A 15,367-nucleotide genomic window follows, 5' to 3' on the forward strand; every position below is an offset into this window, starting at 1 on the left:
GGTCTCGCATACCGGTATACAGGGTGCACTACCACCGATCGTTGTACCATGACAACAACTACGTTCTCAGCATATTATTTTCATTCGACAAGGAGGACGATAGCTATCAATTTTCGTACTCCTATCCGTATTCGTACACTCGGCAACAAAACTATTTGTCACTGATTGAAAAAAAGAAGCTGCCTTACTTCAAACGTGAACTACTAGGACAATCGATCGTAATACATTTTTAAAGTTTGATTTAAATTTTAAATAACACAAAGATACGTGTTTGTGTGTATGAGTGTGTGCGTGTGTGTGTGTGTGGATTCGTGCTATACATATTTTTAGAAACAACTGTTATGACTTAAAATCATTATTCTCCGTTTAATATTACGTCTAGCAATGGAATATTTTAATGAACACTGGGATTTAATCAAAATGTGGAAAATGAACTGACAATTATATTGAAACTTGATATAGGTATTGTTAATATTGGTACTTAGTTTATTAACTAAAAGCAATATTATTATGTTGTGTAATAGTTATTCCATATCGATAATGTCATTATTTTTGTCGCTGTGGTTGTATAATGTGTATAGTGTCTTAAATGCATGGTTTTATATGTAATTAGATTACCCTGTCTAAAAGGCAAGTTCAACCATTGTATTCCACCTCTTACACACAGCTACAAATTTCAAATTAAATTTCAATGAAAAGTCAAACATTTTTTTTAGTACTTTGAAAACATATTTATATAAAATTTTTAATATTCCTACACAAAAAAATATGACAAAGTTGAAACTATTTTACATTTCCTAATAGAACTATTCTAAATAATCCTTTTTAATTTGTTTATCTTTTTTAATTGTTGTAGTTCATAGTTCATAGTTGCAAGGAAACTCGTATATATGCCAATCAGTGTTGATATTCTAGTTATATGTAATATGTAAAACCGTAGAACATAACATTTAAAAAAAACATTTTTATGGTCACTTTCTTTCTGACGCATCTGTTATTATTGTTATTAAATCACACCCGTGAACAAGACATTTTTTATATATATATTTATTTATTCTTCCATTGGCTACCATTAACCACACCAGTACATATAGTTATTTACGATCAATGACCATACTTTACAATTTAAAACACAATGTCGATAAAAGCAAAGACATTGTCCACGTAAAACAAATAGTAATTTGTATTTAGAATACGTGGTTTAGAGACACTATAAATAATTATAATTTTAAATGCATTTTTCAAATTTCAAACTTGGCACGGTTTTAGCGAAATTATCACACTGTGGCACGCTTGTATTATAATATTCTGCAGTGCGCTATGTGTAAAACAGTATGAATAGTTTGATGATGGCGCGGATTACAGTTATTGAACAGTAAAATAATACGTTTCCCGAATAAAATGAAAAATATTCATACTACGGAACTCAATGCAAAATTACGATACAAATAATCTATATGCATAGCCATTTCGTCGGTGTTCAGACGGAAAATTGCATCCTCAACCGTAAAAAAATAATGCCACACAACACGTCAATACGAGCGTAAAAATGTTCAATCGACCACGTATTAGGTATATGGTATATATTATTATAGTGACTTTTGTATTCAATTGTCTGTACATTAGCCTTAAATAATGGTGTCGACGTTATGTGTATTCCGTATTGGCGTAATCTGGGGCATGACAAAGATGAAACAAGGGCACGGTTATAGTGGTGGAAAAGTTATAGTTTTTCCCCCTACCCCCTTGTCTTAAAATGTAATTTATTGAATATATTACAACATATTATTCATTTTAATCTCTAATCTGTATGCTTGAATTCTATTTATGTGTGTGCGTTTTATGTAATAAATTATACAATATATATAATATAATAAATATAATATATTTTATTTTACGATTAAAATATTTATTTTGTAAAAGCACTTGAAGTTTTCCTCATTTTATGGATATAGTATGAACCTTAATATTTTAATTAATTTAACAAAAGTTAATGGACTTCTATATATATTATGTTAACATGTAGAGATTTGTCATTGTAAATGTATTGCATGAATTTATTTGAGTAGATAAAAGGTGTCACCTTTTTCACCATTATATTTTTAGGTACAATAGATAATAAATTATTATTGTACTTCCCCCACACCAATAAAAAAAAAAATTTGCCCCAAGTTATACCACATAATCATTGTGTTACATCTCATTTAATTTACACATTTATGAACTATAGATCATTTTGGCGATTTTGTCGAATTTTTATGTATTTAGATGTTTAACTACCTAAAAAAGCCTTTGATTTTCGAAACAAGCATTTCAAATATTAGTCTATTATTATTTTCCAAGCAGCTCACCAAGTACGACGAATAGAATAAAAAGTGATTTGCTTACCTATTATGTAATTGCGCACATGGTAATTATTTCGTCACTTAAATATTAAAAATAAACTCCCATAGAAGATCTTTATATATTATATAATTTAAAACAAACAAAAAAATACTAATTCGGAGTTATACACCCTAGCCTTCCGAAACGTAAATCCTGCATTAAAAGTGCCTACTTATAGAAAATTTTAGTTAGCTCCAGTACGTTTTGGATATCAAAATTGAATACTATTGAAATGTGTTTATTTTTTAGATATTATTAATCATAATAATAACTACTAGATACCGGAAAACTGACACGTGGGTGGTTCTGTACCATATTTGCCTATCCACAACGCCGTGTTACCATTATTTATTTTATTAGGTATTAAAAGGCAATCGAAACATGTATTATGAGATAATGGAAAAATAACTTTATCAATGACTGCAGAATAACGAGAACAAATAATGAGAAATAATCACCTTGTCAAAAGCGTGCATAGTGTGCACCAAGGTCAGCATGGACCGTGCTGAGTCGATCCTACCAAGTGAAGACCTGGAAGAGGCTATTCGTGTAGTACAACACAAATATTTTCTACATATTATGTTCGTGACTTAACACTATCACATCATATTTTATTTTATTCAATCAATTTTATCAAACTAAAACTATGGGTATATTATTCAATAATTGATTCAAAGTTTCTCATTATTATTATTAAGTCTTTACTTGTGTTTTTGTGGCCTCAGGGGGAAGCCCTGATGAAATTAGGTACGGTTTTATGAAACAAGTTAGTCCAGCCAACATATTCCATATAGAATTATTTTTGTCAGCAATTGGTTGTGTCGTCACTCTGACTGTCAACGTTATAGTCTTTAAGATGATATTCCGTAAAATTTTACAAAACGTATGTGTGGTATATGTTAAGGTCAAACGAATAATGTGACTTTGGCTCCGAATAGAGTTGAATCCTGTGATCCATTAAAACCTTATGATTATCAATAATATATTTCTGATGCCAAGTGAAAGTAAAATAATGCGGGTACCTATTGAATAAATTTCAACAAAATCGAATTCTAATTACAAAATTATAAAATAAAATTCAACCATAATATACGCATTATATATGAATATAATATTACATATTTAAATGCACTGACCAAAAATATAAAGTTACATTTCAAACTTTACTTTTTTTTCTTTCGTAATATTAATAATATAATATAATACTATATAGTTTCCAATGATTTCTATTTTCTTTTTCTTTTTTGTACTCCAGCAAAACAAAAGATTGGACTTGGTTACTATAACTAATCCAAAGAATATGAATCCAACTGAAAAAGTACACGTAGTTGTGATATTAGGAAGAGTTCACGGATCCGAAACGCCTAGTTCCTATGTCTGTCAAGGTAAAACATTTACAAAAGAAGCAACTACCAGAAATATTTGAACCCTATTTTTTATGTGACAGGGATTATTGAATTTTTGATTAGCAACCATCCAGTCGTAGTACGTCTTCGAAAAAAAGTCGTCTTTCAACTAATACCGATGATGAACCCCGATGGAGTCACTTTAGGAAATTCTAGGTAAGTAATTATTTCTTGAAAACTATACTACAATTCGTTGTTCTAAATAAGAATAGTAATGAATATTTCGATTTAATTCACCATTGGATCAGTGGATACTTTATTGATGACGATCAATAATTCACATTTTTTTCACTGTTTAATGATAAATTAAACACAACAAACATAAACCATTATAAAGTCAGAGACAATATGACACGATGACATGTAGTCAGAAGGATAACATCTAAATATTAAAATATATTATACATAGTTGTAAAAGACTTTTTTGAAAAATATTTCATTCTTATGAGATGAAGATAGCAGAGAAGAACACTCTAACTTGAATTTTGTTGTGACAGGACCAATTTGCTGGGCATTGACTTGAACAGAGCTTGGCACAAGATATCGCAATGGGTCCATCCGATATTGTACGCTGTTCACAATCACTTGATAGAAATCGAAAAGCACGAGGTAAGCTACTTATTTACGCACAGTGGTTAAGCAAACTGATATGTTTTAAACTTGGCCTTGTGCGCATCTATGGTATTTTCAATCTGTTTGCTTGTTGGTATTGTCCACCGCAAAACGCAGACTGGCTCTCATCATAGTTAAACATAGTAGCAATAAAACATGCTTGCGACGAATGTACGATATTATGTGGCGCCTAAAGAATAAACTTACATTTTGAATACAGACCAATTTATACATCAAAAGTTCAAACCATAAAATTATTTAAAATGTTGACTGATAATACAATAATAATCAATAAACGTTTAAATCGTTAGAGTTAAATGTTTTCCCGAATGGCAGAAATCAAATATTTAAGTTTTATATAATTGAAGTACTTATTTATTTATTTTTCAAGAAAATAACACAATGGACTCCGATGAATAAATTCGTATAGGGTCCCATGAGCTTACAATTTGCAATGAAAATATACTTAATACGAAACATGAACTATTTAAAAAAAGTTTTTTCAAATACAACAATTAAAATATTTACACATATATTGTATAATGTATATTATAGGTTACAACAACATTTTTTTTTTATATATAAATATACAACTTTAGGACCGAAGATGGGATGTCTCTTAAGCTCAAGAAAATTTCAGTTCAAAATATTCCTAATATTACCAATAAAATGTGCAAAATGTATTCTTTTTTTTGTGATTCAAAAAAAAAGTTTATATAGTCTGAAAAAGGTTTTTCAATAGGTACATTGTAAATAGGAATTTGTAATTGTATGTCTTGAATTGGTAACAACATTATACATTTCGATTTTTACTAAAGATATCCGTTTTAATAATATATTTGAATTGTTCATCTTGAATTGTTTATTGTATTTCAACTCAGGTATGAACTAATAAAATTAAAATAATATTTCTTAGAATCGTTTATATTATAGTCCTTCGAATGGCATTTTTTGTGTTCAATTGATGTTCCACGTAGTAAAATTCCATAAAAAGAATAAAATTGTATTTAAATTCAGTCAACGATGTATGAAACGGATTTGTTGCAAAACTTATATAGTTTTGAAGTGCATTGCGAAATGTATATTATATTATTATAAACAAATTGAAAAAATTACCCTCGGTTAGGATTTCTTGCAAACTGTTAAATACGTTCTCAGTATACTCGTATGGGCAGTTTATGTCATTATCATCATACCTACGTGTATATTAATTAGTAATATTAATAAACGCTCAATGTTGTGGTGAACCATTGTCCATATTTAAATGTAATTATGAATATTATATTTTATATATTTTTATTTTTCAGAACATGGAACTCGATCTAGTAATCGACATGCACGCTCATTCGTCTCTTCACGGTGTGTTTACTTACGGGAACGCATACGACGATGTGTACAGGTTAGATGGGGTCTTCTCCAAATTAAATTACACGCCCCGCAGGCCATAAGCTGTTTTAAAAACTTTTGCCATGACTGTATATAAACTTTGGCGACCGTGGGTAAACCCGTATAGTTGAAGTTTTAAATTTATACAGGGTGCATTTTTAATGAATCTCCGAGACAACAAAGTTCGTCGACCGTTCTTTGCGCTAAAAGGCAAAACCTTATACCTGTATACCGAGCGAATTTCGTTTCATATAACATGATCCCGACCTCGTGAAACTGTATAAGTCGATGGTATGTATTGTTATACTTAAGCCTTAATGCGATAATTCCACCTGAAAATCTCGTTGAATCCAAAAACCGCACACTTTAGATAAAATACAGGACTGAACAGCACATTTTTAGTTGGCTAAAAATGCACACTTCTAATAAGTTGTCGTGTCCAAAAACTGAACATCGTATAATTACTTAAATATTTAAAATGTAAAAATTTTGAAATGCAAATTATATTATTTATCATTTTACTATATATTTATTTAAATAAAAAATATACAAATTAAATTTCCGTCAGCTAAGTACTCACGACAATAATTACATTATAATTCTATATTATTATCATGTTACAATAACCATTTGACCTTATTAATTTGTTTGTAATCATGAGTAATTTTTTTAATCTCCGTTATTAGGAATATCTCAGATTGCTTCTACTAATCTGTTTGATAAACTTGGTAAAAGTTGAAAACTTTTGGAATAAATCTGCTCTGTAGATTAAAAATAGTGTGCTGCACTTGCTATACAATATAATTCTGTATAAAGTGTGTGGGTCTTATCTATCGACCTTTTTGGAAAATAATAATATTAAGTGGCCGGTTATTTGAATCCAACCGGAAGTCTTCACCAGACTGGTCCAGTGGAGGGAGTATTTACAATTGTATCTACGCTTTTTACCTTTTTGGGTACGTATACAATTGGAAATGGTGCCGAAATAACAGAAAACATGATTTTGATCTTTGAAAGAAGTATATATATTATTTACGTCTAAATGCGAAATTGAAAGCAACGTTGAAAAATGTATTTTTATAAATATATGTTAAACAGTAAATGGTAAATAACTTGTAACATTTTCAATTATTTACAGCATTTATAATTATATTATTTTGTCTTTTTTATTATTTTAATCTAATCAAGATATCACAAGAATATTACATAATATAAAAAAGTTAAATTACATTTTAAAGCCCGGTAACTAAAAAATGTATTATTAATTAAAAAAAAATATCATTATACTTAATTGTTACATATAAAGTATATAATAGGTTAAATTCTTCTTAAGTCGAAGTCATAAAAACAATTATTATTGTTGAAATCGTTACACACAGCCACATAGATAAATTAAAAGTAAATAATTTGAAAAAGTTTAACTCCATTGTAAAGCCCGATAAGGAAATCTAGGACGTCCCCCCTGGACAAAAAATTAAAAGTAAAAACATCAAACAATAATAATAAACAATTCAAATCAAGGAATTTACAAATGATTAAATTAATAATATAACAAAATAAATAAATATTAATATATTAAAATAACTAAATAATTAATAATACGTTATAAGAACACTATTGGCAATACAAAAATTCACAAATATCAATATACAAATTACAAATAAAAATAAATAAAAATTGGTATTGTTTACGAGATTCTTCATTAAATGATTATACGAGTTGTTAAATTAATGTATAAATAAAATTGAATAAAACTTTTACAACATTTTGAATTATCAACCATAACCCATAAAATGATTTAATAAAATCCATAAAGCGAATGACAATAGCCGATAGATGATCATATTTTTTGGGTAAAACCAAAGATCTTATTTTCCAATCTATTATTATGCGTGTAAACAGTATATATTGATTTAGGGGGGAAATGTCTTAATCCGAGTGGGAAACCTCCAGTGCGCTAAGATCGTTGGGAAGAAAAGGCCCGGGGTTGCGACCGTCCAAATACCCCGATACGGTGATACCTATATTTCCAATTATGGCTAAATACTTGAGCAGTTGAGTACATTTTCAAGTATGATCTGAGATATAAGCAATTACTTCTTAGTAATAGAATATGTGTTTGGTATCGGCAAGAATTACAAATAATAATTAATAATCTACTATTATATAGTGACGTACCACGTAAGGGTCGCAAAAGACGGGCCCCACTGATATCCAAGCTGATTTCATGTCCGTGATTCGTAAAAATAAAAACTACAAATTTATCCTAACTATAACCGTGTTTAACATAAATTGTTACTCTAAATTAATAATTACATTATAAGAGGAGTTTAAAATGTATAACCATTCATGTATAATATAGAATATAGATAATAATATTATGTCCCTATAGTGAAAATGAAAGCTTTCATCATATATACCCTTAAAGTATTTGAGTAAAATCATACTCTTAAACAGTAGAAATATTTTTCAGATTCTGAATGGATCTATATAGTTTTAAATTATGTGTGTGTGTGTGTGTGTTTGACGTAATAATTTTTAAACTCATAAAAATCGCTACATTTTGCTTCATAATTCCATTTTAGCTTTTTTAAAAGGATTTGCAATGAATTTATGTTACTAGCACCTCTAAAAGCTCTATACTAAGAGTTTTTTATGTCTATTTTAATTTTTGCTATTGTTGTTTTGGACCTTCATACCACAAACGATATGCACCAACTTGGATTCAACGAAAGTTTTTTAGTTTTTCCTATTTATTGAAAATTGAATATTTACCTCATGATTATGAACCAGTACCAAATAGGTTAAGTTTACAGTCCTTAACAGACAAGTGAGTTATCTTGAACAATTTCTTTCTACGATATCGGTGGGTCGATTGCTGGTCCAGACTTTGTACGACAAACTTGAAACTATTCTCGTAACTGGCCGGTATTTAAGATGGCGGATTGCCAACGAAGATCCATCTTTTAATTTTTAATTAATTTTAATGTGTTATTTTGTTTTCTTATTGTCTTATCTGTGTTAATTTAAAAACTTTTTTGAATTGTACATCTAATTGTGTTAAATTATAAATTGTTATCAGTATTAATTGGGGTCGCAGCCGTATTGAAATAAAAATAAATTAAATTAGCTATTAACATATTTTATTAAAAGTAGGTATGGTCTGCACAATATTTCTGATTGTTTGATGCATAATTGGAATAAATAAGTTAAGTGGTTCGTTAGTTAATAAACTTTCACCACTTTGTAAAAAACAACAAAATGTACACGATTTACATGAGAAAACTCTGCTACCATAAAACTGTGCAGCAACTTTTTATTTTACTTATCTCAAGCCATGACCGCGGAGGGGCTTGATTATAAATATATAATAAATTATTCTTAAAAATATAGGCTGACATGCGGGCTCCAATCCGAATAATTTTTCGTATGCTATGATTTATCATTTAATTCAAATTTAACACATTCATTACAGTGACTTACTCAATTATGAGGTAGACTTGGCAATTACTGTACAGCAGAGCGACTTCCCCGGTGGTTCTTTAACACATATATTATTATCAAGTGACAAGTATTTAAAATGTGCTAAATACTTATTGTTGAATAATTAATTTAATAAATTATAATAATTATAAAAGTTATTTTATACCTATTTGTTAGGTCATTAATTAACATTAATTTTATTCCCGGGAACAGTCTTAACCATTTTTTAGCCAAAAAGAGCCCGCAATTACTAAAAAACTTTTCCAATCTCGATCTCTAAAAAAATTACTGGTGAGGTTTCGGGTCCGCATTTATCCATAAGTTCCAGTTATAAGTACGGATCTAACAGTTTGGTTTCATTCCCTGAAGTCCACATATAATAGCCTATAACTTCGGAGGCTGCGAACAGGTAGGACAATTTCTTCGAACCGTAATGTTTAGGTTGAAACATGGCCCTCTTTATAGCTGAATCATAATAATATGTTCTATGGAAATGTTCAAACCAACTCGATTTAATTATAACCCGAACCCTAATGAATTCTACAGTAGCTGGTACTTAAACTTTTAAGCTTTGGAGTATCCATTATCCACCTTCCATTATCAAACACTGACGTACAAACGTACAATAACTATATATATTATGATAAAATAAATAAAAAATATTAAGTTTAATCGATTGTAATATTTGTATAATATTTTACTTAAATTCAAATAATCATCAACAAAACTATCGATTTACTGAACCCCGGTCCACTATTATCCATGCACTATGCAATAGGATGGACATATGTAATTTTTAATTTTTTTATGTACTTCTATGTAGGTTCCATAGGTAGCCAACTTTCGTTAGAACGCGTACACCCGTTTGTTTCAGACAATTATAGTATATTTGTTTTAATTAGTTTTAATGAATTTTTTTTTTTTTTTAAATAATACCTTCAAATTAAATGTATGCAACGACTAATTATAATATTATAATACCTAATTAACTTAAAAGTCTTAACCTTTGTTTAATTATTCACACAAATTGATTATCCACGCCTCTTTTGGTCCCAATTAGTGCGAATAATTGGCGCTCTGCAAGTAATTAATTTTAGTTTTCATCTTTGATAGTTTCGTTTATTAAAGGTGTGATATATTTCTACGGTTGAAACTCCTTGGAATTAAAATAAATATAAAATAAAATTACAAAATATCGGGAAAAAAATCATCGAACTGTTCTATTTCTTTATCTAATGCTTCATAGATAACTTTTCATTCTGCTTCCCTCTTACGTAGTTAATAGTTGAGTACCTGTACAATAAGCTATATTTAGATTTTGTGTGTAACAAAAGTGATTGGATTTGCAATTATTTTAACGGTGTGTTGTCGGTTGTGATCATTATTTTTCTTGAGAAATCGGTTCATCTACTTCAAGCAATATATTCAAATCATATGTATCCTAACCATTCTTATTCTGTATCCGTCTCCCTTTCATCGTAAACAGATGGTAGGTATTAACTGTTATATTATACTGCACATTTCACTATTTCAGACAGGTCGTTTCCGCAAATTCCGATTCATTTTCGAAGAATTAACACTAAAAGTTCTGTTGAAATTGGCGAGGTAAATAATTGTATTTAGCTGGTAATATACTTATATAGTTATATAATATATATATATATATAACCCAGAATTATTGATTTTGTTTAAATAAACCATAAATTGAATATTCCAAGAACAGTAAAGTTATATTGTTGTATTTCGCTTTAATACATTAACGAGAAAACTTTAAAATACGTTTTTTTTTACGTACGCGTTAATTGGTTGTTTACAGATTAATATTTTAATACCTACGTGATTTTAAGACAATTAGGACTGAACGACAGAATGATCATTCACCTCAGCGCAAGTTAGCATTAGTTTGTTACAGTATTTAAATTAAAAGTTTGATTTACTATTGTGTCCATAGTTCATTAGGGTTTTTGAATGAGTCGGTGGTATTTACTGTTAGTTTGTGTATAGTTTTTCAAAATTTCCCAAATATTTCTGGAAAACTATAAAAAAATGTTTAGCTTTACAAGTATACCTACCTACCATGTCCTTTTCGTAAAACCAATTCTTAGTTCTAATACCTTCTATTGCTTCATTCAAATCTAAAAATTGCTAGTAAGCTATGGCCAAACACAATATAAACATTCCTACTTTTCCTATTTCTACTTTTTGAATTTAAAACCCCTCATCGGTATTCTTAGTTTATCTCGCCACTTGAAATAATTGAATGCTTACGATGTGTTATACTCTGTGTGACTTACCAATAATATTTTGCTCATCATAGTTCAATGTCAAACCAGTTAAAGTGATTATAGGTATTTCTGATTTTTGATTCGAAATACAAATAAATACAAATACATGCCTCTGAGTGTTGATTATTTGAAGTGCTTGGTTTTGTCCAGCTTAAACAATACAATTACCTATAGATAATTAACAAAGAGAATAATATAGGTAATTATTATTTACAGCGCACGTCTTAAACACGAATACAAAAGTAATATAATGCTATCAAAACTAATGGCATTGCACATTTTTTCAGGTACGAAAAACATATACTGTTTCCGAAATTGTTGTCCCAGCACATTGAAGGGTACGAACAATCGCACTCACTTTGTAACAGAGATTTTAAAAAATGTGGAACGTCACGGAGGTAAATATATTATGTACAATATACCTACAGCTATTCCTGTCTAAGTGAAAGGTAGTAATAAATTGTAAAAAACATTTTATATTTAAATTATTTCATTATTTCATTAATTAAGTTAGAACACAGCGTAAGTAATTAGTCCTAGTTTGTATTTCAAATAAATTGCGGTAGTTGGTATGATAGATACCTATTTCAAAAATAAATCAACTTGTCTTTACTTAGGTAAGTACTAACCAAAACCGGTATTACGTTTAGTATATACTTAAATAATAAAGTACCTAGGTTCTGTTCGTTTACAAATATAAAAGCATATGTCAATGACACTGTTTTTAAAAATCACAGAATTTATAAAAAAAGTCTACATTATTATTGTTATGCGTATATATATTGTTTTTAATATGATATTTCAATGTCACAACAGTAACGGGTGTACGGTGAAACGTGAAAACAATTAGAGCTTTCGACTTTGTCAGCAGTACCTACAGATTATAATATAGGGTCACATAAAAGGTTACCGCCATCGTGGTTTCGTCTAAAGTTTAATAATTGCATAATTATATTATGTATTGTGAGTGTTATTCTGTCGTCTGTAATATTGTCAAACCGAGAATTTTTTTGTTTGAGTGGAACTTGAGAGCGTTGATACAAAGGGATTTGTACGAAAGAACGCATCATAATAATATTATATTGTCATAGCCACAGATTCAATAGGAGTAAAAATAGCCAAACGCTTAAGATGCGTTTAAAATTCGGGCTGAAAATAAAAAATTAAAATTAAAATTACTGGAGAAGTCGCTCTGCTGTAAAGTATGTTGATTGTTGGTATCTTATAATTGAGTATGTCATTGATAACTGTAATGCTATGGTAAATTTGAATTCAACGATAAATCTTTGTATACGATGAAAAACGATAATGAGCGGAGACTATGCTAGATCTGTAATCCTATACTTCTTAAGATATTTTTTATTTATGTAACTTCAAGTAAATTATTTCTTAATAAATAATACGTTAAGGTAAACTAATTTTTGACAAAAACAAATCCCATACCTAGTTACTACGAAACGAAATGGTTAGATTTGGTTTGGTATAAATAGTTTAATTTGAATCTAAATATTTTATTGTTTTTTTTTTTTTTTTTGGAAAATTTTAATGTATACAGTAAATGTGTTGTTTACGTAAAATTGCGATCACCTACGATCGATTTAAATTTATACTATTGTTATTTTAATGTATACAGTAAATAACAGTTTAGGTAATACTGGAATAGTTTGTAGGCTTAATATTTTTTTGAAATGATTACAAAATAACAAAAATCGTAACAGGATAAATTTAATATTTTTTTCCCCTGATTATTTGAAATTACTCTGGGAATTTTCTTAATTTTGCAAAGTACCAAATAAATTCGATTTGCTACCAAAAACCACCCTCAACGCTTAAGAATAATCATTTTTAGTCCAATGTGTGTGACCTGTGTAACTCGCTGGTCCACATCCAACATTTTTTACCTGATAAACGAATAACTCATTTGTGCACTACGAAAATGTCGAGAACAGAACGATTACCTATATATATTTTTAAATGTTAACCTACCCAAGGTAAATTATTAGTGATAAATTATCTGTCACAGAAATCAGTACGAATTATCGAATAGCAGTATAAGTAAATCTTAAAATAAAAATAATCTCTAGTGTTATATAATTTTGGATTATATATAGGTACTTTTAGAGTATCACAATGAACAGTAGGTGACTGTGTAATTTTGAATCGTAGGCCTATCAATAGTTTGGAAACTCATGTAAGTACAGCGATGTTACACGTGACATCGAGTTGTACATACACGAGTTTACTTTTTACTGTTTTTTTTTTGCACAGGTTTTAGCTAGAATGTATTTACGCAACAATCATATTGTATTTTTTTGTGCAAAATGAGTTGCAAAAATGGTTAATGCGCTCAAACGAGTCACAGCAGGTGGTGACATACGTAAGTGAACAAAACCCATACAATCTAAAATTTCAATTATTTATATTTTGTTTTCGAAAATATTGAGCCATTCTTTCAATCGTGATGTAAATATGTTATTGTTTTTGTGATATTTTCTGCATTTCTATTATTATATCTATATTAAGAGTGTCTTTCTATTAATTATAAATATCAAACGGTCTGATGAAATTACCAAGTTTTTAAATGCAAATCTAAGCACAATAGGTTTTTGTTAAATTTATCATAATTTAAATAAATAAATAAAAATATATGTATATCAACTATTGAGATATACCCAGGTCATGCGGAAATTTCGCCACCACAAATTCAAATATTCATGAATAATATTATAGTCTTCAAACGCTGGTTAAGTTTTGGCTATTAGAGACTCTCTGCTTTCGAGTCTTGTAGTCCGACACCGATACGAGGAATACGTATATTAAGGATGTATTTACATAGTCGTGAGTTAATTAATATTATGTATAATGTATACTTGTGACCACTATTTACCCAATTCTGGTACATAAAAGGAGTTGTAGTATATCTAACCCCACCTGTACAAATATATGCACTTGTGTGTGTGTGTGTGTGTGTGTGTGTGTGTGTGTGTGTGTGTGTGTGTGATGACATGAATATTATTATGTCAATCTAATCATCGTACACAAGAATTACAGGACTCTATATATATGTATCATCGGACTTAAAGCCGTTCGTGCAGAGCAAAATCGTCGTCGCATCTTTATTACTTAGGTAGACATATTATATCTTAAATTTACCTTTCAAATACGGGTCGAATGGTAGATACAAATTATATTTTATGAGGTATGCTCACGATGGTCGGTATATGTACATATGTCATAGTATGCATAGTTTGATAATTGAAAAAAATCTCAGTCCGTAAGACTAATAGTCTTACGAAAAATGAATTGTGTTATATGAGAAGGGTAAGGTAATTTGGAGGTGCCCTGGATGGCATCATTTTGATATCACCGACATTTTCAAGGATTGTTTTCAGAATCCCAAGTTTTACAACGTTATCTTCAGAAAACAGGATGATTATAAAAAAATTTTTTAAAAATTATCAATTTTCTCTAAGTACAGAGGATGTAGATATAGATATAGGTAGTGCATATGCATAGATTATGCAATATTTCAAATGGACAATCAATGCACTGGCTATTGTAAACGTATATTTTACGCCGGCGTAGACAATGATTAAAATAAATAATAATAATGAACATACTGCATACGGATGAGAGTATAACTGTATGAAGACCAACAACATAGTCTTTAAATCGATTATTATGCTAAGCTAACCATACGGGTACAAAATGGCACGTTACAACTTACAAGTGCTCGTTCACTCATTATCTTGGCAATGTTCGTATTCACTGTTCAGTATAATACATTGTTAGTATAATAAACGTTTTACA

At 29.2% G+C, this 15,367-nt stretch overlaps 1 protein-coding gene across 1 annotated transcript in view; it reads left to right on the plus strand.

Annotated features, from left to right (window-relative positions):
• LOC111035900 (cytosolic carboxypeptidase 6-like) overlaps window positions 1-15,367 on the plus strand; it is a 50,204-nt gene that overhangs the window by 17,057 nt on the left and 17,780 nt on the right. The window contains exons 5-10 of the mRNA XM_022317724.1: window positions 2-218; window positions 3,641-3,770; window positions 3,833-3,947; window positions 4,289-4,400; window positions 5,711-5,802; window positions 11,845-11,955. Coding sequence (XP_022173416.1) covers window positions 2-218; window positions 3,641-3,770; window positions 3,833-3,947; window positions 4,289-4,400; window positions 5,711-5,802; window positions 11,845-11,955 — 777 coding nt within the window. The remainder of the gene's footprint in view (window position 1; window positions 219-3,640; window positions 3,771-3,832; window positions 3,948-4,288; window positions 4,401-5,710; window positions 5,803-11,844; window positions 11,956-15,367) is intronic.

Source organism: Myzus persicae, unplaced genomic scaffold, assembly GCF_001856785.1.
Source record: "Myzus persicae strain clone G006 unplaced genomic scaffold, MPER_G0061.0, whole genome shotgun sequence".
Lineage (NCBI taxonomy): Eukaryota > Metazoa > Arthropoda > Insecta > Hemiptera > Aphididae > Myzus > Myzus persicae.